This window comes from Martes martes (assembly GCF_963455335.1).
Source record: "Martes martes genome assembly, chromosome: 18".
NCBI classification, from domain to species: Eukaryota; Metazoa; Chordata; class Mammalia; order Carnivora; family Mustelidae; genus Martes; species Martes martes.
Window position 1 is genome coordinate 31,297,989 of NC_137906.1, and position 23,346 is coordinate 31,321,334.

The 23,346-nt window shown below is 56.0% G+C and overlaps 1 protein-coding gene across 2 annotated transcripts in view; it reads right to left on the minus strand.

Annotated features, from left to right (window-relative positions):
- Positions 1 to 4,705: 4,705 nt before the first annotated feature.
- The window catches only part of SNX29 (sorting nexin 29), a 476,114-nt gene continuing 457,473 nt past the window's right edge, over positions 4,706 to 23,346 (minus strand). The window contains exon 21 of one of the 2 annotated variants that reach the window (XM_080829802.1): positions 4,706 to 4,969. In XM_080829802.1, coding sequence (XP_080685928.1) covers positions 4,840 to 4,969 — 130 coding nt within the window. In that variant the 3' untranslated portion in view covers positions 4,706 to 4,839. Of the gene's footprint in view, positions 4,970 to 17,405; positions 17,713 to 23,346 lie in introns of those variants that run through there. The other variant, XM_080829803.1, reaches the window with a different exon arrangement.

Here is a 23,346-nt window from a genome sequence, read left to right on the forward strand (position 1 = left end):
AGAAACAGACCATAACTGGGCTAATTTATAAAACGTGACCGTTTTTATTGTCATTGTAAAGAGGTGTATCTCAACCAGGTTGTAACAAAATTACCACAGCTTATTCCAAAAGAAAACTTTAATACAAGAGATTTTAGAAAATTAAACACATTTGTTTAAAAATTCTATTGTGTAAACCTTAACATAAGAGGGCAGTTAACGTAATACTACACGTTTCAGAGCGAATCTGCAGACTGCTCGACCCCACATCCAATCCCGGCGGCCGACCAGACCCGCCATCTGTTGCCGTACTCCCCCCTCCCCGGCAGAGGGCTCACACTGCCCCGGCCAGGCAAGGAGGACTCTGCTGGGGGGCCGGGTAGCCTCCCCGCTGGGACACCGGGGCTCCTGCATTCACAGGTCCCCCTCCTCCAGGAAGTCCAGGCCGAATGTCAGCTGAGAACGTGCCCTAGTGAGCTCCGGCCCCCTCACACCTGGAAGCGCGTGTTCTCCAGGCTCCTTCCAGCAACTCCGGGCGCAGATGTGCGGTCTGCTGGTCTGTGTCCTCTGGGGCTGCAATCCCGGTTCTTGCAAAGGCCTCCCCTACATGGTTTCTACTGATGGTGGAAAGAGTCTTGCAGTGTGAAGAGTGGCCTCCCGGCTTGCAGGTCAGGAAGGCAGGGAGCGGGCCTGATCAGGCCCCGAGGAGCAGGGTGCGACCTGAGCAGGTCTGCGAGTGGAGCTCCAGTCACGACGGACAAGCATGCCCGGGCCCGTACGAATGGAACCCCTGGACCTCAAAGCAGCAGTGAACTCGGTCTCCTTACTGTAGGCTCCACCGTCCTTTCCAGAAATCAGACTGGGTACTTCCCCCTAAGGAAACGGATTCAGTAGGTACAGAAGCCCATGCTCGGTGGCTGTGAGGATGTAGACCCACAAGGAGAGGCTCCCGGCCCTCACTGAGAGCCGTCAAAGGCAGGCCTGCGCCCCACCGAGGTTCACGGCCAAGGGCAGGGGAGACCCGCGGGGCTGAGCTGAGCCATGCTTCCGGGCAGCCCGAATGCACCTGTGTCCCCCCCATCCCTACTGATCCATTTGAGGAACCTAATCAAAACCACGTGTTACAGAAACAGGACAACGAACTTTTTGGCACAGAAACGTTAGATAAAATATACAGTGCTACAATTGTGCAAAATTAGCCCAGAAGCCAAGCCCAACAGCAAATATTTAATGTTTGCTTTAATGAAACAATGCAAAATATTTAGAAAAAGGATGGTTGTAGGAGGCGTCGCCCCGCAGCAGAGGGCTGCCTGCCAGGAGACCCCTCTGTCTGCCGCAGCCCGGGCTGGGGACAGAGCCCAGCGTGCGGGGCACGGTCCCGTGTAAAACCTGGAGGGAAGGCTGAGAGGATTATTGCCGTTGGGGTTGAAATGGAGCGGGACGTGCCCCCCTCCTGGGATGCCTCGGTGCCGATCTGCTGTTCCTGGGCAGGTGGGGGCCTGGCAGGGTCGCTCCAGGCTGAAAATGGAGCCTGGTGTCCGGCCTCACGTGTGTGCCCAGGCAAGACAGTCCCCTGGGAGTGGACCACCTTCCCGGGAACGGGCTCTGGGGCTGGTGCCAAGGTGCCAGGGGAAGCATGAAGGCCTCTGGAGGGGACCGGCGGCGGCTACCTGTGGGGACCCCAGAAGCCAAGGCCTGGCCTCCGTGTGTGGGGTGGACCGGTTCCCCCCATGAAGGTGAGCAGGTGTGGGAGGAAGTGAGGCCTAGAGCCCCGCGCCTCGGGTGGGTGAACTTGCCCATGTGGAGCCGAGAGAAGAGGAGGATGGTTCTCGTAGCCTGGGCCCAGAGACCCTGGTGCAGGGTGCCGGGAAGCAAGCACGAGGCTGGCTGGCAGCTCTCCGTTCCTGTCTCCTGACTCGGGGCCCAAGCACGGGACTCATACAAGGCCTCCTGTGCCAGTTGGCTCTTGGCATGCGCTCCGGCCCTGCTGTCAAACTGACGACTGTCCACAGCTCTGACTGCCCCTCGGTTTCAGAGGCACAACCCCCACCCCGCCACGGGCGAGCACTTTGAGCCAAGCACGCAGGAGGCTCCCCGCTGTAGAGCGGAGCCCGGCTTCTAAGTGCCTCTCGTCCACGGACCCTCATCCCCATTCCTCCCTCTCGGGTCCTATCTCGACGACTCCTCAAGTGATCCCTTTCTAACCCAAGCCTTTGGGTGCACTCGGGTCATGCTGCTAAAGGAGACCATCACGGGACAGAATGCCCTCTCCCAGGCGCGCCCCCCAACTTCCTCGGGGGGAGGTGCCAAAGGATCTGACCGGGTCCAGGAGAACAGGAGTGCCTTCTACTGGTTCTTTCTGTCGTGCTGCCTCTCTCTCCGGTGGGTCCTGGGGCTGAGTGGGTGTCTGTCGTGCAGGGTGGGGGCCGGCCAGGCCTCTCAACGGGACAGGATGGAAGGGCAGCAGAGGACACGGCTCTGGCCAGGAGGTGGAGTTTTATGCCTCGGGTCTCTGTCTGCACCAGGCTGGGCCTGTGCTTCCTTCTCCAGGAACTGGAGACCCACTGTTTCTCCGTCCGTCCCAGCACGCCGGGGAGCAGGGCAAGGATCTGGAGCGGCAGGGTGGGGTACCACTACAGAACATCCTAGGGGACCCCGGAGTCAAGGCTTTGAGAAGTGGTTGTCATGTGTATGTCACGTGTGGATCCGAGTGGAAATGAGGGGAGGGGGTCCGTATGCCAACGATGGCTCCAGGGTTTCTGCCGCATCACGAGAAGGGGGTGCACAGAGCAGGCAGCCTGGAGGGGTCGCATGTGGTTCCAGGAATGGGCTTTTCCGTCCGTGTATCAGGAGAGCAGGGCAAGTTCTCCATGAATAATTAAGCTTTAAAAAATAGGCAGAGTTTCTCCTTCTGTAAACACAGGCCGAGTGCGTAATTGTTTCTCAAGGCTTAGCGTCCGTCTGTCACAGTTCCGGGCACAGAATGTCCAGGCGGGCTCCTGCTGGGGACTTTGGAGAAGGTGAGGTCAGTTCACACTCAGACGTGTTTCGGGCCCGGTGCCCAAACGGGCTGGTGGAGCAGAACCCTCGGCCCCGGGTGACGTTGGCCGCGGGAGGCTCTTCTCCGTGTCCGCTGCAAACCCCACTTCCCAGGGACCGAGGGGGGCAGGACTGGGACAGCCCGAGCTTTGCGAGTCTGGCACGAGTGTGCTCCCACCGCCAGTGGCGGGGGCCCAGCTGCTCCGTGGGCCTCGAGCTCGAAGGAAGCGCGGATGCAGCGGGGACCTTGGCAAACAAGGCAGAGCCCCGGGTCGCTTTCCTGGGACACAGCGTCTCGGGTCCTGTTGACCCCCACGAGCTGATGACACGGCCCCTCCAGCCTCCCTGCACGGGGAACGGTGCTTGGTTCTGCTCCCCCGGCCGACGGCCCCCTCCAAGGTGGTTCGGGCTGCCTTGGTTCCCCCTGGAGGGCGGGGTGGGCTGCACCTCAGCCTTTGGTCAGCACCGAGTCATCTCCGCTGCCCTCTGGCGGCCGGGAACGCGCAGCAGAAACCTTCTGGGTGACACCTTCCAGAGCGTCCGTCTGTCCAGTGGAGGCCCGGTGCTCGCACAGGGGCTCAGCAAGCCTGGGGCGGCTGAAACGGTTCCGGGAAGCTTGTGTGCTCAGCCACCCCTGGCCCCCGACGCGGTCCCAATTCCTCGAGTCAGTCCGGCCCCCACGCGCTCTGCCGCACCGCGTGGGTCTAGCTCCTCCGTCCTTCCCCCGGACGAGCGAGCCCTTCGTATCTGTCCACCGCAGCTCACGCCGGGTCCGTGACTCCGGAGGTCCGAGTTCTGGGCGGTGACCTGACGCGGGAGGGCAGCTCACCCTCACCTGTTCCCACCTGCCACGGGGGCCTGCTCCGAGATGGGCGGCGGGGGACACACTGAGAGCGCGGCAGGGGGCAGAGGGCACAGCAAGAATGCATCCTAAGGGAATGACCGTGACCTGGTGCGGGGGGCACTGTCCCAGGTACCAGGGAGCCCCAGGGAGCTCTGCAGGGCTCCGGAGCACGGTCTGCAGGCCTGAGGGCCTGGGGGGGCCTCTTCCACCGTCGTTCCCAGAATGGCCTCCCACAGGACCTTGAGGCCTCTTGGCTTGGGAGGTCATGGCCCCAGATTTCCGGACAGCCAGGCTGCTGCAGAGGATTGGCCCGGGTCCGCCCGAGCCTCACAGTGGGCATGTGGGCCCAGGCGGCCTCCGGTTTCCGACAGGGGCTAGTCCTTCCAGAAGCCAACCTCAGAAGGCGGCGGGGGGAGTGCTCTATGCCCCCCGGGTCAGCGTCCCTAGTGGTTCCTTAGCAAGAAGGCCACTGGCATGTCTCCCTTGAGGAGGCCACGTGAGCTACCGCTGGCCACGGGTTGTACAACCAGGACGACCTTCCCCCTCGGGCCCCACGTGTCCATAGACTACAGCAGGCAGTTACGTTACAAGGAAAAAAAAAGGGTAACAGTCATTCTCATTCCCGCGTGGGAAAGAGTCAGGAGGCGGTTTCTGACCCGCCTCAGAGCTGTGCCTCTGCAGCATGGGGCTGTGCATGGCCCCTGGTGCCCACCCTCCTGCCGGCCCCCGCCCCCCAGCTAGAGGGAGGGGAAGGACACTCCGGGAGGGTGTCCATGTGTCCGAGTCTGTCCTGGGAGCAGCTGCCCAGTTTAATCAGTGTCCCGGGACTCGGGGGGGGGGGGAGGCGTGCCCTCGGTGATGGGGGGGCGCACTCCGGGGGGGAAGGGGCCGGCTGCTGGGGCCGGGCCGGACGCGGAGCGGCTGGGCAGAGGCAGCTGGCGCAGCACATAGGGCCCAAGTCTGGGATTCGGCAGAGGTCAGAGGTCGCCACTCTGGGGCTCCACGTTGCGGGTTTCTCTGGGGTGACCGCGGGACAGCTTGGGGAAGCGGGAAGCCACTTTGGGCCGGGTGTTCTTGGTCAGTGGTTCTCCAGGAGTGGGGACGTCACTGTAAGACAGAGCAGGGAAGAGGGATTAAGTCCGGGCATCCGGCGGGGGCGGGAGCAGGCGGGAGGGCTCTCGGAGGGGACCGCGGCTCTCTCCGAGGGGCGAGCACATGGGGGCCGTGGCTTTCTTCCCCCATTGTCACTGACACGTGCCCTTGCTGGAAAAGGAAAGAAAAGAAAACGCTCTGGAAAACACTGCATTTAAGGTCAAAAGAGGTGTAGCAGGAACGAGGGACTGCCTGTGGAACTCATCCTAAGAGAATAGCCAGGATGTAGGCCAGCGGCTAATTAGGACTTTCCTGTGCGAAAGAGCCAGAAATAGCACAATGAGTCAGCAGTCCCACCGAGGGGGTTACCCGTGTCTCCGCAGCGGGACGGCAGGAGCGCGGCAGGCCGTGGGGGAGGGGGGCACGGAGCACCCCGGGAGGACAGATGGTGAGAAGCGAAGGTAACACAGGGTGGGGGACACCGCCAGGTGTTCGGAAAAGCCTGCAGGAGAGGGCAGTGTGTCCTTCACTCCATGACGTTCTTGAGCACCCGTGAGGGCCAAGCCCGCTTGGAGCCCCTGGAAACAGTGGTGAGCAAAACTGGTTATCCCAGGCCTGGTGGAGACTCACGGGCCACCGGCGAGATGACATCATATGCAGGACCTGGTATAAAGGCAGCCTGAGCCTCCCAGGGCAGAAGGTGCCCGAGACAGTGTGTGGGTCAGGTGGGAAGGCTCTCTGAGCGGGGGACAGGCACGGGGGCTGGTGGGGGAGGCGCAGTCGTCGGCTGGGCTGGGGCTGTGAAGGCAGAGTTGAACTCTTGTCTGATTTCCTATGGTTCTGGTCACAAATGACCCCATACCTAGTGGCTTGAATGCAAACATACCGTCTTAGAGCTGTGGGGTCTTGAGTCTGAAACGGGTCTTACGGAGCTGACGGAATGCTGCCACAACTAGTTCCCTCTGGAGGCTCCCGGGAGACCGCTGCTGCCCGCCGGCGTGGGGAAGCCTTGCGAACCCCGAGCTGGCAGACACACGCCAGGCTCCCCAGGCCACGCACCTGCTGATTCTGTTCATGGGAAGGTCTGGAATAGGGTGGTCTGGGGGAACAGGAAGTGTGTGGCTGCTTGGGGCAGGGGAGACCCGGGGTTCCCTTCTGCCGTGATGGAAATACACCGGAGCGTGGTGACGGCCGTGCGTACTTCTGGACTCGGAGCTGCCGAAGCGGGCGCGCTCTCAGCGGGGACCTGTGTGCACGTGAACTCTACCGGAACAAGGCTACTGAAGGAAGCGGCCCAAGCCGGGGCAGCGAGGAGGGGCATTGCAGGGTCTTTGCTGGGAAGACACACCCTTGCGGGGTGCCTGCGAACTGTCCTCCCCCTGCTGCTGAACTTGGCTTTGGTCCCCTCCCGCACGGCTCTCCCCTCCTCGGAGGAAACAATTCCCACGCTCCAACAGAGTCCTGTCGTCTGGGTCCTGGTAAAGCCATCTCGGGGTCCACATGGGGATGGTCTCAGGCTTTGAACCAGTGGGCAGGAAGCAAGGGACAGATGGAGGCAGAGGCCTCCTTCTCCCAGGCCGTGAGATGTGGACTTCCTGGGCTCTAGGGACTCAAAGGGAACCCTGTGGGGACGACACTTCCCCCTGACCGACGCTGGGCACTGGTTCTCAGCACAGCTGAAACCTGGCCTGGCCCTCAGCTGGAAGGCAGCGGGAGAAGCAGCCTCCTGAGCACGGCCGCTCACCCAGGACACAGCCCTCATGTCCCACAGGTCCCTTCTCGAGCTCTTGGGGCTTCTCTCCCTGGGAACCAGCTTGGCAGCCCTTACAGAAACTCCCCTTGTCCCTGCTGCTGGCTACCATTGGGGCACCCGAGGAAACAGGTCTGTGTGAGCAGCACCTGCCAGGAGCCCCAGGGAGACTATTTACTAAACCTTTGGGGTGCGCCCCCGTGGCACCCCAGTCCCCAGCACGTGGGTGACATCGATCCAAAGGTCTCAGCCACTCAGCAGTGAAAAATGGCCACGGGGAGAGAGTTATTTTTCATTTGGCTCGTAAACCAGGTGCCGAGAGCCGGTCAATACCCCATTTGCTGGGAGCCGCCTGCTGTAGCTTGGAGGGGGGCTGCACGTGGGTGATGCCAGCTGCTGGGCTGGACGCTGGGGCACGCACGGGACCGAGCTCTCTTCTACCGAAGCTGTGACCACGGTCCCCCGAGAGCCAGCTCCTTGGGGAGGGCCATGTGTACACGAGTTAGGACTGCGTTCTGCCTGCACGGTGTGCAAACCAGGAAGAAGGGCTGCCCTCCCAACTGCGGGGGCGGGGGAGGCCCTGCTCCACGGCTACAGCCAGCGGAGGGAGGGCCACGAGTGGCTGGGTTGGTCCGGGTGTACCAGCTAGACAGCCCTGAACTCACTCGTGGGCAGACTTTAGGGCTCCAGGCCCTATGATGGGGATCCAAAGGACCCAGCTGGACCCGTGCGCCAGTCACTCAACTCCAGTCCTGAAGGTTTCGCTCTGGGAGTGCCATGGCTGTGCCCGACGGGAAGGTAGGCTCCGTGCTCTTCCTCGGTTTCCTGCCCCTGGTTAGATCGGGGCCCAGTGGCTCTGCCCTCGCAGGTGACCCACAGATGGCTCTGGTGGTTCTTCAGATCCCCTGCAATTCCTAACCCCGGATGGTCTCTGGGATAGAATGATTCTGAACATAATCTTGGGGCGGTGACCTCATGGTGGGTGGGGGGGCTGCGCTGTTCTGTTTTTGGGACACCACGACATTGGTGATGAGGCCGGGAGAGCCGCGGGGCCAGTGCCGGTCTGCGGAAGTTACGGCGACAGTCACAGGGTGCTTGCTGGGAGGAGGGGGTGCTATTGCAGGCACGGGGTCTCGAAGAGAGTGTCCAGTGTGGCACGCGGAGGTGCAGGGACTGGGCGAGGGCACGCGTCTCCCGTGTGACAGTAGGACGCAAGCCTGGGCCCATCTGTCAAGACCCAGTTCTTCTTATCCTCTGGGCTAAGGGACAGGTGACAGATATTCGCAGAGAAAAAGACCTCCAGGGTCTGGGGAAGATAGTAGGAGGTGGGCGCTGAGGCTGGAGAGGCTGGAAGGGGGCTGGATCGTGGACTGCCATGTGAGCCCCTCACCCCGAGGATCACGGGGAGCCCTGTTAGCGTCACCCGCTTCGGATGTACAGCCTCTAGAGCTTACAGTGGGGCTGGAGTGACAGAGAGGAGCCCCGGGCCCAGGGTGCCCCATGGGGTTGGTAGGGCCCCCAGGAGAAGGATCCTGAGGTCAGAACAAAGATGGGGGAGCAGGCACGGAGCAGGGGTAGGGGTGCTGGAGAATGAGCCCCCGCGGGCACAGTGGCCAATCAGGGCGGGGTGGGGGTAGTGAAAACAGGTTCCATTTGTGTTTGGAGACTGGACTGGGGTGGGGGGTGCGGCAGAGCTGGAGGGGAAGGTAGAGTGGGTACTCGGCCCACAGGGCCCCAGAGGTGAAGGCGTGCGCACGGGTCGCTGTGGTAAATGACGCTACGGGAGAAAGTACAGATGTGTCAGGCCTTGTTTGCGTACAAGGTGAGAGTCAGTCCATGGAAACACTGTTCTGTCTACTGCAGCCCCCAGAGACACCGACTTTCGCTATTTCATGGGCTGGAACCATGCATGGGCTTTTTATCTTTAAAGGTTTTATGTATTTGACAGAGAGCGAGCACAAGCAGGGGGAGCAGCAGAGGGAGAGGGAGAAGCAGGCTCCCTGCTGACCAGGGAGCCCGATTCAGGGCTTTGATCTCGGGACCCTGGGATCAAGACCTGAGCCAAAGGCAGATGCTTAATGGCTGAGCCACCCAGGTGCCACCGTGGACGGGCTTCTGATCATTAGAGACCCCCTGATGCTGATGGGGTGACACTGGGCACCTGCCTGACAGCCTCAAGTAGAGTTCATTACCCCAAGTGGGTGTCCCACGGCTGCCCAAGCAGACTGAGACCGACCTTCCGACCATCCGCTATGTTGGGGCCTCCCCTCGCAGGGCTGCTCTGAATAGAGGCTGGATGGTTCGCACCGGCTCTATGACCGCCTACCCCCGGCCAATGCGTCCTCAAGCCCCCGATCCATGGACCCTGCCACTGCCCCGACTCAGCCCCACCTCTTCTCCTAGCTGGGACCCTGGGCTTGACTGTAACCACTGCCCGTCTCCCTATCTTGAACTTGTCCAACGCAGAAACTCTGAATTTCCCCAGCGCACCTTTCTTCCTCCTCTGGTCTTCTGAGCTTTCGTAAATGGGAAGACTATCTGCCTCCTTGCTCAAATCCTAACCCACCACCTTGGCCTTTCCTTCACACTCTACGCCTTACTCACCGACGTGCCCTGTGGGGTCTCCGTCTGGACACGTGTGCAACACCGGCACTGCCCTCCCCGCCCACAGTGACATCCCAGGTCCAGACACCGTGGCCTCTGGCCTGGACTCCCGACAGATTTCTAAAGGGTCTCCCTGCGACTGTGGATTCTTCTGCGTCTGGTCCCAAGTCCTCCTCCATTTCCCTCCTCTACAGCTTCCGGCTGCCCTGGGGTCCAGCCCATGCCCCCTCCGGCTCTGCTCAGTTGTCCCTGAGGGCAGGTCTGAGCTCCAAAGTCGCCTCTGCTCATGGGCCACCCAGTCACTGTGTTTCAGTTTCCTTACGGCAGCTGCCACTCGGTCCCCTTCCCCACCGCCTGCCCCGCACCTAGAACTACACCTGGCAAACTCAGTCGTTCAGGTACAGACACAGAGGCTGCCAATGCCAACGGCAAGTTCACCTGCACTGAGCCTTGTCCTTCTGGTCCGCCGGTACCGTGGCCACGCCCAGCTTAGCGGAGGCGGCCAAGCGTGACTCTAGAACGTGGGCCTTGGAATGAGAGAGCCAGGAATGCTCTTGAGGTTTACTTTGAGAGAACAGGAGTAAGGACCCGCATTCACGTCTCCCCTAGAGAAAGTGGTGGTAATGGGACCTCCGAGACTCTTAATAAGGTAACCCTCCAAAGCCATCACCCAGATTTGTCCTGTCGGTAAAAGCTCAGTGGTTTTAACGTTGCGCGTGCAGAGAATAAAAGGCCTAGAAAACGGTAAGGGTGGTGGTGGTACAAGGTGGCGTGAGGTGGGCAGACCGAAAGCCCCGTGCAGGAGAAGCACCGAGAGACGGGCGTCCCGAAGCAGATCACGGAGGGCCCAGAGTGTGTGAAGGGCTCCTGGGAACCACCACGAGCGAGCGGACAGCTTGACAGACAAGCAGGGGAAGGAGACGGTGGGCACTTCATGGGGGACGATAAACAGGTTAGTGATGCTGCTAGTGTTTGCTGAAGCCTGGGAGGGGAGTCGCGGTTGGAACCACCCAGCTAAACCAGCCCATCGGGATTGGCCTTGGCTCCAAACCCGGCCTCGGAGTGAAACCCTTCGGCTCTCCGCAGGACCCCCCCTGAGGCGGTCCTGCCACCACCCCCTCCTCCAGCCTCAAGCCTCAGCGGGCACTGAGCACACTCCTGCACCCATGCCTCTGTGCTTGCCGGTCCCCAAAGACAGAAAGGCCACCTGGCCTCCTCCCCCTTCTCCTCCTCCCCTTCTGTCCTCTCCTTCGGGTCTCAGCGCAGCCTCCCCTGCAGGAGCCCTCAGCCTGTGCTGCTGTGGTCAGCCTGGTTCACAGAAGCACAGTGGCGGCGGGGGGTGGGGGTCCCAGACCCGGCGCTCCGTGAAGACGCGTGGAATGAGTGAGTCCATGGGGTGTCCAGCACAGCCCCAGACCGTTCTCTGAGGCCCCAGAAGTATGCAGGCTGGCCGGAGATGCTGTCGGCAAGCACTGGGACGGTGGTCGGAGGGGGTGGCTGGACAAACAGGGGACGCGTTTTAGGAAAACTGAGGGAGCTGCGTGCAAAGGTTCAAACGTATCCTCCGTGAGTCCTGCCGCAGGAGCTCCACGTCCAGGGGTCCCTTTGCTCCACACAGGCTTCCCCTCGGTAAGCCTGGCAACAACGTGCCCGCCCCTAGGCTGGGCGACTCCTCGAATTCACGGCTGCCCGGGCATGAGCACGGCTGCCCACCGTCACCCAGGAGGACGCGCGCGCGGGTGTGCACCTCGACATAATGGTCGGTGAAGACAACAGGTTACGGAAGACCGGGTAGGATCCTACCGCTGTTAAGAACAAAACCTCAAGTGAGAGAATGAGCACGTGCGTGGAAACGCAGAGAAAAGCAGGAGCCACAGGACAATGCGCTTGTTGTGGATGACACTAGGACTCACGCCCGTGTTACTCGCTCAGTGAAAGAACACCAGAACACTGCAGGAAGGAGCCGGTCTGCTGCTGTCCGAGGCCCCCGAGGCGCAGCCTCCCTGGGTCCCTCTCTGTGGCCTGGTGACAGCACGGACACACCAGCTCACCTGCGGGAAGCCACTGAGACTGGGTCTGAGCGCGCCCAGTGCAGTGCAGGGTCCCCCTGCAGGAGCGAGTCTGGGTCCAGCCGCTGCACCTGCTCGGGGAAGGAAGCGCTCTCCTGCGCGGACCAGGGAGTGCACGTCCAGGAGAGGTTTCGGAGCTGTCAGCCGGGCGTCCGAGGCTCCCCAACCTTCAGCCACCTTGTTCGCCACCAAACCTTAATGACTCCTTGGTGGTTCTGGGGAACCACACGAATGGTGTTGGATGGTCTCCCTTCGTGTATTTTAAAATACAAAGCTGATTCCAGCACAGGCCCCTACTCCCAGCCTTCCAGAGGCGGCCGCTGCCCAGTGAATCAAGTTCACTATCCGTACGACCTGTCGCCGAGGCCAGGCTCCCCCCGCCAGGGAGACTCTGCGTGTGGCCCCATCTGTTCCTCACGGGTTCCTGTCACTGCTGGCAAGTTGTCCCTCTGGAGAGACTGTTCCTCACCTACCACGGTCCCTGCCTTCTACGTCCCCTTCCAGGCGTGCATCTCCCGTGGCAAGAATTCCGTCTGTTCCATGTCATGGTCTCCCCCATGAGACAGCACGCTCCCTGAGCCGGGGGCTCGGCCAGAGGTCTCACTTCTGTACTCAAAGTGCAATCGCGGACCTTTACGGTGTGCCTGCCATATGCCGGGCACGGTCCTCACTGCCCCGCCCGTGTGCAGTAATCCACGCCGCAGCCAGGGAGGGAGGGAGGCCCGTGCGTACCCCCTTTCCAGGGGAGGAAGCGGAGGCATGGAGAGGTTAACTGGCCCAGCTTAAGGGTACAGAGCGGACAGGTTCCTAGCTGTCTGCGTCCCCGGCTCCCCTCCCTCGCCATGTTCTGTACTCTCCTCATCCTGGAGTTCTTTCCCTTTCCATAAAATTCGCAAGAACATTCTTACCCTAGGGCTGCTGGGTGGCTCCGTTGGTTAAGTGTCTGCCTCCAGCTCAGAGCATGATCTCGGGGTCCTGGGATCGAGTCCCGCATCACGGTCCCTGCTCAGTGGGGAGTCTGCTTCTCCCTCTGCCTGCCGCTCCCCTGCTTGTGCTCTCTTTGTCAAATAAAATCTTAAGAAAAAAAAAAATACTCCCATCGTAGCTTGCAAGGCTGAAGCTAAAGACAAAGGCGAAACTCGGGGACGGACACGGAGCAGGGCTCTGGCTCTCGCCTGCGGGGCTTTCATGCTGCACGGCAGCGTGGCGCCCTTGCGGAGATGAGCGGCCTGCGTGCAAGCCAAGAACATTCCACTCTGCCGTCCCTGACTCCCAGCCTCCGAGAGCCGCAGACCCGGGCAAGAGCTCAGGCAGAACGGCAGGGGCTGCGGGGCGGGCAGCTGGGCGTGGTCCGGGCACTGGCTCCCGGAGTCTCCGCGCGGCTGGGCGGAAGGATCCCCGGGGCTCGGGCCGGGCGAGTGGCTTCTCCTGCAGGGCCCAGCCGGGATGAGGACCTGCTAGTGCGACTCCAAAGTCTGCGTGCTACCCCATGGCAGACCCAGCACGCGGGGCCCGTGGTTCTGGGGGCCAGGGGGCCAGGCAGCGTTCTGGGGTCGGCTGCTCCGTAGGCAGTCGGCTTACTGGGCTCGGGAGAGCAGGGGCCTGGCAGAGGTCGGGTCCTGCTGTCACCACAGAGCAGAGACTGAGGCTCAGAGACGACGACGGGGCCCACGGCGCAGTGCAGGACGTTCAGAGTCAGCATTTGATTGTTCTAACATTTTAATCCCAGCGTCGTTAACATGCACCTTCATCTCCGGTGTACGAGACCGTGATCGCTTCCACCCGTCGCCCGGGGTGCGTCACAGTCCTTCCCCCCCATCGCCTGTTTCACCCCTGCCGCAACCCCCAGCTGACCCCCCGTTTGTTCTTTATAGTTCAGTTGTTTTTTGGTGTCTGTTTCTCCTCCACTTGTTTCTTAAACACAGGAGGGAAATCATAGGATGTTTCTCTTCGACTGGCTCGTCTTGCTTAGAATGACACTGTGCGTCCATAGACGCTGCTGCAAACGGCGAGATTCCACGCTTACAGCTGCATGATAATCGTGTGTGTGTGTGCACGCGCGCACGTGCACACGTACCGCCTCTTCCTTCTCTGCCCCCTGTGGATGGACACGGCCACTTCCACAACCCGGCTACTGTGAATCGTGCTGCTGTCAACACAGGAGGGCGTGCATCCCTTTCCATGAGTGTTTTCGTATTTGGGGGGTAAACAGCCAGTAGAGCCGCTACTGGATGGTATGGTAATTCTGTTTTTAACTTTTTGACAAACCTCCATCTTCGTGTCTGGGGTGGCTGCACCAGTCTGCGTTCCCACCAACAGTGCATGACGGCTCCTTTTTCTCCACACCCTCGCCAACGTGCGTGTCTTGTGTTGGCAGCTTTAGCCATTGTGATCCGTGTCAGATGACACCTCACTGTGGTTCTGACTGGCATCGCCCTGGTATTGAGTGCTGCCGAGCCCTCTGTATGTCACCTCGGAGAAATGTCCACTCCTGTCTTCTGCCCGTTTTTAAATTGCATTCAGTTCTTTATTTTGGATACTAACCCTTGATCAGGTCATTTGCAGGGACGCTCTCCCAGTCAGCAGGTGGTCTTCTAGTTTTGTTGACTGTTTCCTTTGCTGTGCAGAAGCTTTTATTTTGATAGAGCTCCAATAGTTTATTTTTGGTTCCCTTGCCTCAGGAGACAGATCTAGAAATAAGTTGTTATGGCCGATGTCAAAGCAGCTACTGCCTCTGTTCTCTTCTAGGATTTTTATGGTCTCAGGTCTCACATTTAGCTCTTTAATCCATTTTTAATTTATTTTTGTGCATGGTGTGAAGAAATGGTCGTTTTATACTCCTGCACGTCGCTGTCCAATTTTCCTAACACCATCTGTCGAAGGGACTGTCTTTTTTTTTCCCACTGCAAGTTTTCTCATTTGCCAAAGATTAATTGACCATATAATTGTGGGTTTCTTTGTGGGTTTTCTGTGCATTGACCTTTGTGTCTACTTTTCATGCCAGTACCATACTGTTTGGATTACCACAGCTTGGTCATATAACTTGAAGGCTGGAATTATGATAATTCCAGTTTTGTTTTTCTTTTTCAAAATTGTTTTGGCTACTTGGGGTCCTTTGCGGCTCCATCCAAATTTTAGGATTTGTCTGTTCTACTTCTGTGCAAAACGTCGTTGGTATTTTGATAGAGATTATATTAAATCTGTAGATTGCTTTGGGTTTTAACAATATTTATTCTTCCAATCCATGAGCATGGAATGTCTTGCTCTTCCTTGGTGTCCTCTCCAACGCCTTTCAGCAGGGGTTTCTAGTTTTCAGAGTAAGTCTGTCACCTCCTCAGTCAGGTTTAATCCTAGGTAACTTGTTCTTTTTGGTGCCTTTGTTAAGTGGGATTGTTTTATTTTTCTTTTTGAAAATGAAGCTGATATGCATCATGATTAGCAAGTAGGAATGCAACAGATTTCTGTCTGTTTTGTATTCTGGAAACTTACAGAATTCATGCATCCGTTCTAGCCATTTTTGGTGGAGTCTTTCAGGTTTTCTATATATAGTATCAAGTCATCTGCAAATACAGGACGCTTTATTTCTTCCTTACCAATCTGGATGCCTTTTACTTCTTTTGGCTGGCTGACTGCTGCGGCCAGGACTCACAGGACTATGTTGAATAGAAGTGATGAGGAAACATCCTCGTCTAGCTCCTGAGCTCAGGAGGAAAGCTCTCAGTTTTGTCCCGCTGAGTAGGATGTTAGCTGTGCATTTTTGATACTTGGCCTTCATTTTGATGAGGTGTGTTCCCTCTAGACCTACTGTGTTGAAGGTTTTTATCATGAATGGATGTTGTCCTCTGTCACGTGGTTTTTCCACATCTACTGTGATGATCATGTGGTTTTTATCCTTTCTCTTATTGGTGTGACGGATCCTGTTGATGATGATTTGTAAACATTAAACCACCTTTGCATTCTAGGAACGAATCCCACTTGATTGTGGTAAATGACTTAACACATGGTTGGATCTGGTTTGCTGATATTTTGTTGAGAATTTTTATATGTAGGTTTATCAGAGATACTGGCCTACAGTTTTCTTTTTTTGGGTGGTATTGTGGTATCTTTAGGTCTTAATTTTTCTTGAGAAGTGTGGTGGACTTCACCTGTGAAGCTATCTGGTCCTGGCCCTGGACTTTGGTTTTGGTTTGTTGGGGGGTTTTGATTACTGACTCACTTTCACTGCTGGTTATTGGTTTGTTCCAATTTTCTATTTCTTCCTGCTTCAGGGTGGGTAGATTATATGTTTCTAGGAATTTATCCATTTCATCTAGGTCGCCCAACTTGTTGGCATTTTTTTTTTTTTTTTAAGAGAGAGCAAGCATGAACAGGGGAGGAGGAAGGGAGAGAAAGGGAGGCAGACTCCATGCCAAGCACAGAGCCTGACGTGGGGCTTGATCTTATGACCCTGAGAGAGCATGACCTGAGCCAAGATTGAGCCTTGGATACTTAACCACCTGAGCCACACAGGTGCCCCCAGGCATATAATTTTTCTTACATTGACTGTATTTCTGTGGTGTTGGTTGTTTCTCCTCTTGCCTTTGTGATTTTGAGGTTTTTTTTTTTTTTTTTTTTTTTTTCCATGAATCTGGTGGAGGTTTATCAATGTCATTGGTCCCTTCAAAGAAACGACTCTTCTGGTTTCATTGATCTGGTCTAATCTTTATTTCCTTCTGCTGGTTTTGGGTTTTCTTTTTCTAGGTCCTGTAAGTAAGGTTAGGTTGAGATTCTTTTTGCTTCTTGAGGTGGGCCTGTATTGCCATGAACTTCCCTCTCAGAATGACTTTTGCTATGTCCCAGAGATTTTGGACTGTTGTGTTTCCCTTTTCATTTCTTTCCATGGAATGTTTGATTTTGTCTTTGATTTCTTGGTTGACCCATTTGTTGTTGGGTAGTGTGTTACTTGTCTTCCCCGTACTTGCGGTCTTTCCAGACTTTTTCCTGGGCAGATTTCTAGTTTCATAGCATTGTGGTCAAAAGGTGCACAGTATGACTTCAGCCTTTGTGAGTTTGTTGATACTTGTTTTGTGGCCTAATATGAGATCTGTTTTGGCGAGTGTTCCGTGTGCACTTGGAGAAAACATGTAGTCTTCTGTTTTAGGAGGGAATGTTTTGACTGTTTCTGTTAAAGCCATCTGGTCCAGTGTGTCATTCAAAGCCACTGTTGCCTTCTTGATATTCTGCTTGGATGAAAGGTCTGTGGATGTCACTGGAGTGTTAAAGACCCTAATGTTATTATATTCCTATCATTCCTTTATGTTTGTTATTAACTTTTTTACATATTTGGGTGGTCCATGTTGGGCACATAAATATTTATAATTGTTATTTCTTCTTGTTGGATTGTCCCTTTAATTACTTGGCATTCTTTGTCTCTTGGGTATGGCCTTTGTTTTGAAGTCTGTTCTTTCCAATGGAAGTACCATGACCCCAGCTTTCTTTTGACATCCGTCTGCATGAGAGAGGCTTCTCCACGTCCCCTCACGTTCGGTCTGCAGGTGTCTCTAGGTCTGCTGGGAGACTCCTATAGACCCAGCATATAGATGGTCTATTTTTTTTTTAATCCACTCTGTCACCCTGTCTTTTGATCGGGATGCTGAATCCATTTACACTCAAAGTAATTATTGATAGATACGTGTTTATTGCCATTTTGTTACTTGTTTTGTGGTTTTACAGTTTTTCTCTGATCCTTCTTTGGCTCTTTTATGGCTCACCGGCTTTCTTTAGTGATATACTGGGATTCCTTTCTCCTTATTCTTTGTCCATTACTGGTGTCTGATTTCTAGTTAGCATGAGGCTGATCTCTATGTCTTCTGAATATATTAAGTTGATGGTTGCTTAAGTCTGAATCCATTCTTTATTCCTCTCCCCATCACGTTTTAGGTATGTTGTGTCATATTTTACCTCCTTTTATTGTGTGAGTCCCCAAACGGAGTTTTACAGATATACTTATTTTTACTGTTTTTTACTTATTTTTCCTGTTTTTGTGTTTCCGACTGTTCGTACTTATGGTCTTGCCTTTCCACGCAGAGAGCCCCCTCGAACACTCCTTATAGGGTTAGCTTAGTGGTCAGGAAGTCCTTTAGCTTTTGTCTGAGACGCTCCCTCCTTTTATTTTGAATGGTATAGTCTTGCTGGATAGAACATTCTTGGCTACATACTTTCTTCCTTTCAGTACTTTGAATATATTGTGCCACTGTCTTCCGGCCTGCAGACTTTCTGCTGAAAAATCTGGTGATAGCCCGAGGGGGTTTCCCCTGGCATGTAACTGTCTCTTGTCTTGTTGCTTTTAAAAATCTCTAAAAAACAAAACAAAACAAAACAAAAAAACACAATTATCACTACTTTTCCGCATTTTAATTACCATAGGTCTTGGTATGGACCTCCTGGGGTTGATTTTGCTGGAGGATCTCTGAGCCTCCTGGATCTGGGTATCGGTTTCCTTCTCCAGATTTGGAAAGTTTTCAGCTCTCCTTTCTTCTTCTGGGATCACTATAATACAAATGTTATTCCATTTGATGAAGTCACAGAGTCCCGTAAGTCTATTCTCATTTTGCATACTTTTTTTTTTGCTCTCACCTCAGCTTGATGACTTTCCCTTCCTCTGTCCTCCAGGTCATTAAATCACTCCTCTGCTCCCTCTAGCCCGCTGTTCATTCCATCTAGTGTATTTTAATTTCGTGTTATTGTGTTATCCGTGACTGGTTCTTTTTCATCTCCTTGTTAAGGGTCTCACTGCTGTCCTCCGCTGTTTCTGCAAGTCTGGTGAGTTCGTTTACGATCATTAAATTCTCCACGGACACATTATACTTGTATCCATTTTGCCTAGGTCTCCGGGCACAGAGAAAGACACCTGTTCTGTGTTTGAGGACATATTCTTCTCGTTTTGCTTACCTCCGTGCTTCCGTGTGCTGGGGAAGTCAGCTCCGTCTCCCACTCCCGACAGCAATGGCCTCACGAAGAGGTCCTGTAGTGCCCTGCAGGGCAGTGTCCCCTGATTCCCAGAAGCTGGTGTTTCAGGCACTGTGTCCTGTGCGTGCTCCCTGTACCCTGCTGCTTGTCCTTCCGTCACCTGCAGAGCGTCTCTTCGCCTGCCGCAGGCAGTGCTGGGTCCCCAGGTGGGGGCGTGCAGTTTTAACTACGTGTGCCTTTGGCTTCCGCAGGGACTGGCCACCACGGCCGCCAGGACAAGGCCCCGGCAAGACATGTGGGTGGGGAGATTGTTAGCAAGGTCTGCTCTGGTCTTCTGGGGGAGGGGACCCCCCAGCGTGGGGACTGAGGCAAGTGTGACTGTCGTGCTAGGGGCAGGACTTGGTCTAAGCAAGGTGGTAGTACCTGTTGGCGTTGCACTGGTTCCACCAGGTGACCGGGAGTTAATGCTGGGGGGTGGGGGAGCTCCTCTGTTCCTCTAGGAGGCTCCCTGGGACAGGCTTTGAGGCGAGTAAGTAACTCTCCCTGCCGTGCCTCTCAGGCAGTTTGCAAACTGCTGCTTTTATGCTGAATCTCCATGGTCATGAGTCCTGCTGTCGCCTTAAGGGTGGGGACTCGGGACTACCTCCCAGAGTGGAGCTGAGCCTGCTGGTTATGGAATGCGGGGCTTTAAGTCCCTCTGGTGTTAAGAAGGCAGGAAATTTGGCCCCTTCCACCTTGGAAGCCAAATGTTTGGGGAATTTGTGCAAGCTCCCGGGGTGAGTTCTCGCCCTTCTCTGCTGCTGTAGCCACTAACTCCGTTTCCCTCCCCACCACGTCTCTGCCCTTCCTACCCTCCTCATGCATCCTCTTCTCTGCCTGTACTTGTGAAATTTGTTCTGCCAGTCTTCAGGTCGCTTTCTGGAGTGCTTATGCTGATGTGAGTGTTGTCTAGTTCTGTCCACGGGACAAGGTGAGCTGAGGGGTCTCCCTTACTTCCTCTTCCCAGCCTCTCCAATATCTTTTCAAAGCTGGGGTTCTCAGCCCTGGGTATCCTTTAAACTCCCCAGTGGGACTTAAAAAGCAGCAGCCCTACTGCACCGGGCAGGGATTGGCCTCTGTACTTCTCAGACTCACGCCAGGTGATCCAGTGTGCAAGCCCGGCCTGAGGGCCAAAGAATTTAAAGCAACTGTATCACTTGCAGGCAATTCTGCAAATTTGAAGACCAGTTAAAAGGAGACCTCTTCTATTAATCTCTGCGCTCGGAGGCGGGCGTTCTGATGGACTGGCCAAGTGGCTGCACATTTGATTGTATCAGACCTTCTGGAGAAACAATTTTATCTGATGTTTTAGAGCGGGGAGAGGAGAGAGAGAATCTAATTCCACAGCCAGTGCGGAGCGTAACGTGGGTCTCAACCTCCTGGCCGTGAGATCATGACCTGAGCCGTATTCAAGAGTGAGACACTAACAGACCAAGCCACCGGGGTGCCCCTAGGGAAATAGTTTTAAACCCTCCTTGGAGGAGGGCAGATCTGAGCACAGTCTGTGAAGGTTGGCAGCTGTGGGATCTGCGTGGATGACGGTGAAGATTCTCTAGTACTTTCCTGGCAGATGTGTGTCCTGGTTTCACCATTCCACACTGGGTCGGGCCTCATCCAAGACAGCCGGCGACTATCAGAATATTTAAAAGTGCTGCCCCCCCTCACTAGGATAGTATAAGCATGGCTCACTCAGCCCAAGATGAAGACAAGCTTAATCATTCTCCATGGCGCCCCAAACCTCTCTACCTCTAGGGTTCAACAGAAAATTTCTTTCCATTTCAATATCACAGGCTATCACAGGCAATTTGGAGTTTCTCTTGCGGCTTTTCCCCAATCATTCTTACAACGCTAACATTCAAATGAGAAGGGCCCCATGCATAAAAAGACAGTAGTTCCGTCTTCTTGCAGAAGTTAAATAAGGCCGAAGACACTCCCTTCTTCGTCGTCCTTTTTCTCCACTCTTCAGCATCAATATACTTTGTGAACTAAATTAGTTTCTTCAATAGAAAACATAAAGTGGTGCAAGAGAAAAAAGCGGGGAGAGAAAAATGTAAGCAGTGGGTCTCCCCACCCCCACTCCCCAGGCAACTGGGATGATTTTTCGACGTATCTTTCTAGGCCTCTCCATCGCACACAGAGCATTTCCATGAACACAGGTGTGCGTGTATTGTTTGCTTCCTCATAAAAGTGGAAACTGTGCCGCATCTTCTTTTTCCTCATAGAGATGTATCGTGGAGAGTTTTCCACACCACCCAGGCAGGTCAGCGCCCATATTCTAGTCTAGGGACCAGACTCCTGAAGGGGCCAAGGGCACCCATGCGGCTCAGCCCTCGCAGCATGAAGACACCACAGACCACACGAGGAAATGCGTGTAGCTGTGTTCCTGCACGATTCACAAAAACAGGCAGTGGGTGGGATCTGGCCCGTGGACCACAAGGGGCTGACCTCTGTTCTACGTGATATCCAGACAGCATGGCCCGCGGGCCCAAAGCCTATATAGGGAGCAGACCCGGGCTTTCTGCTGCAGGAGTCGCTGACGGCACACAGAAATCCTCCTCCTGCTTATCCCCGAACACATCTTAAGCCAAATGCGGGAATAGATTCTGGCAGGTGACTCTCCCCTCCCTCCCCAGCACCCCCCCGTCCCCAAACAGCATCCAGGACACCAAATGCCATGTCCTGGGACATGTCAAGGGAGTTCAAGCGGCATTGTTTGTTCGTTTTTTTTTTTTTTTTTTTTAATTAACATACAGTGTATTTGTTTCGGGGATACAGGTCTGTGCTTCAACAGCCTGACACAACACACAGCCCTCACCACAACACCTCCCCCAGCCTCCCCATCCATCCCCCACAGCAACCCTCAGTTTGTTTCCTGAGATTAAGAGCCTCGTACGGTTTGTCTCCCTCTCCAGTTTTGTCTTCATTTTCTCCTTTCTTCCCCTCTGATCCTCTGCCTTGGTTCTTAAATTCTTCCTATCAGTGAGACCATATGGTAACTGTCCTGCTGATTGACTTATTTCCCTCGGTTTCCTTTTAGAGATGTGGGTGCAGGTCAAGAACTCTGTAGCTGCAGAAGGGAGGGGGTGGCAGAGGCACAGGCCTTAGGGCTGGGGTCCAGGAGCAAACAGCTAAGCCCTGCTCCCACCCCTTACGGCTGTGTGGGGTCCAGAAGACACCAACGCGAAGCAGCGTGAGGGGCCCTGGCACATGGACATTCAAATGGCAAATACGATGATGCAAATCGTTAAGTGATGGTTTCTTGGGGACAGAACAGATGGAAAATCCTGGGGTAGAATTTTGACCTTGTTTTTAACATAAAGCCAAATGCTGTGATTAATACCCAACTCCAAGTGAGGCCGTAAGTTCTAGGACTTTCTATGATCGCTCGCCCCTCTGGGCCCGTCTCTCCTTCCCCTATCCTCTCTCTGCTCCATGTTGGAACACCTGCCCAGGGGCCCTTACGTGGTCCACTTCCCTCCTTCAGGGACGTCTGTCCTGTCCCCCTGCCTACAGTTAGAAGCACGTGTTCAATTTTCTGCCATCCCCGACCCCCGCCAAAGCAAAGCACCGAGAGTAGGGCCGCCCCTGTCCTACTGCCTGGTGAGCCTCCTGAAGGCACACAGGTCAGAGGGGAGACGAACGGCACGCACCTGTCCCCGTCCCCTAGGAGCCAGACCGTGACAGTGTGGGCCAGAAGTGCCTCACCTGCCCCAGAGACGCCGCAGAGTGATGAGGAACCAGGCCCAAGGCCGTGGGAGAAGACGACAAGGGACAGGAGTGAGACCACTCCTGGGGACAAATCTCGGCCCTGGACAGGCCACCCCCTCCCCCCTCCCCTAGTCTCCAGGCACTTCTTCGATCACTTGTGGGAGAGAAGCAAATTTGAGCTGAGGCCCCGCAGTGCGGCTGGTACCCGGCCTCGTCCTTGGACCTTGCCTCACTGAGGAAGTGGGAGGCAGCAAATGGCCTGCTCTTCTGCGGAGTGACCGAGGGACCTGGGCCAGGCTCCTCAGCCTACTGTGCCTTCATCTGCGAGCAGGCTCTGACCCTTTAAGGTAGGAAAGGAATCAGCCCATTTTACAGATGAGAAGATGGAGGGTCAGCGAGGACCCAGTAGAGCTGTCGGGTCTGGGATCGAGGACCCAGCAGAGCTGAAACGGACGCCTGTGTCCATCTGGCGCAGCTCCTTCGCTCCCCACGCGGCACCAAGGCCACGGCGCCAGCCAAACACGGCTCCAGGAAGAGCAGCCACCACCCTGGGTCCAGATCCCAGACCCGACACCTGCTGAGGGACCCCAGCGCGAGTCACTCCTGCAACCGGGGCTTCGGGTTCCTCATTTCGCAGATGGGGATTACAAAGCTCATGCCCTCTGTGAGAGCAAGCAGAGCAGCTGGCCCCGTGAGCAGCCAGGACAGGTGCACGCTAACCTCACTGTGCCGTCCAGCAGCAGCCCCCAGCCCCCCGACAGGTGCACGCTAGCCTCGCTGTGCCGTCCAGCAGCAGCCCCCAGCCCCGCTTCTGCATGCTTGGTGCGGTAGCCCTGACCCCAGTGGACTTTCTAGGTCAGGTGTGAAAGTAGTGGATTTCTCTGTGCCCGGGTGTCCCTGCCTGTAACTGCGCGCCCTCCCCCCACCCCACCCCCCCCCGCCCAGAGCAGGCAGAACACGGTACAGCCACGATCTGCTTTTAGCCCTGATGCAACATGACAGGCCTCCCCGCCGCTGGGGCGGCCCCTGGGAAGGGCAACAGCAGCTAAAACGGGCGGACCTGGACACTGCAGGCATGAGGTCTGCTTGGGAATCTCGGCAGGTCACTTCCTTTCTGGGTCCACAACCTGCTCCCCTGTCCAACAGGAACAACAGTAGCTACCGCTCCGGGTTGGGGACCAGAGCCGTCCTATCACGTGGTTCCCCTGGTTTCACAGATCAGGGTGGAGGGCCCTTGCTAACTGGCAGCCGGGGGACCACGATCCCTGCTGGAA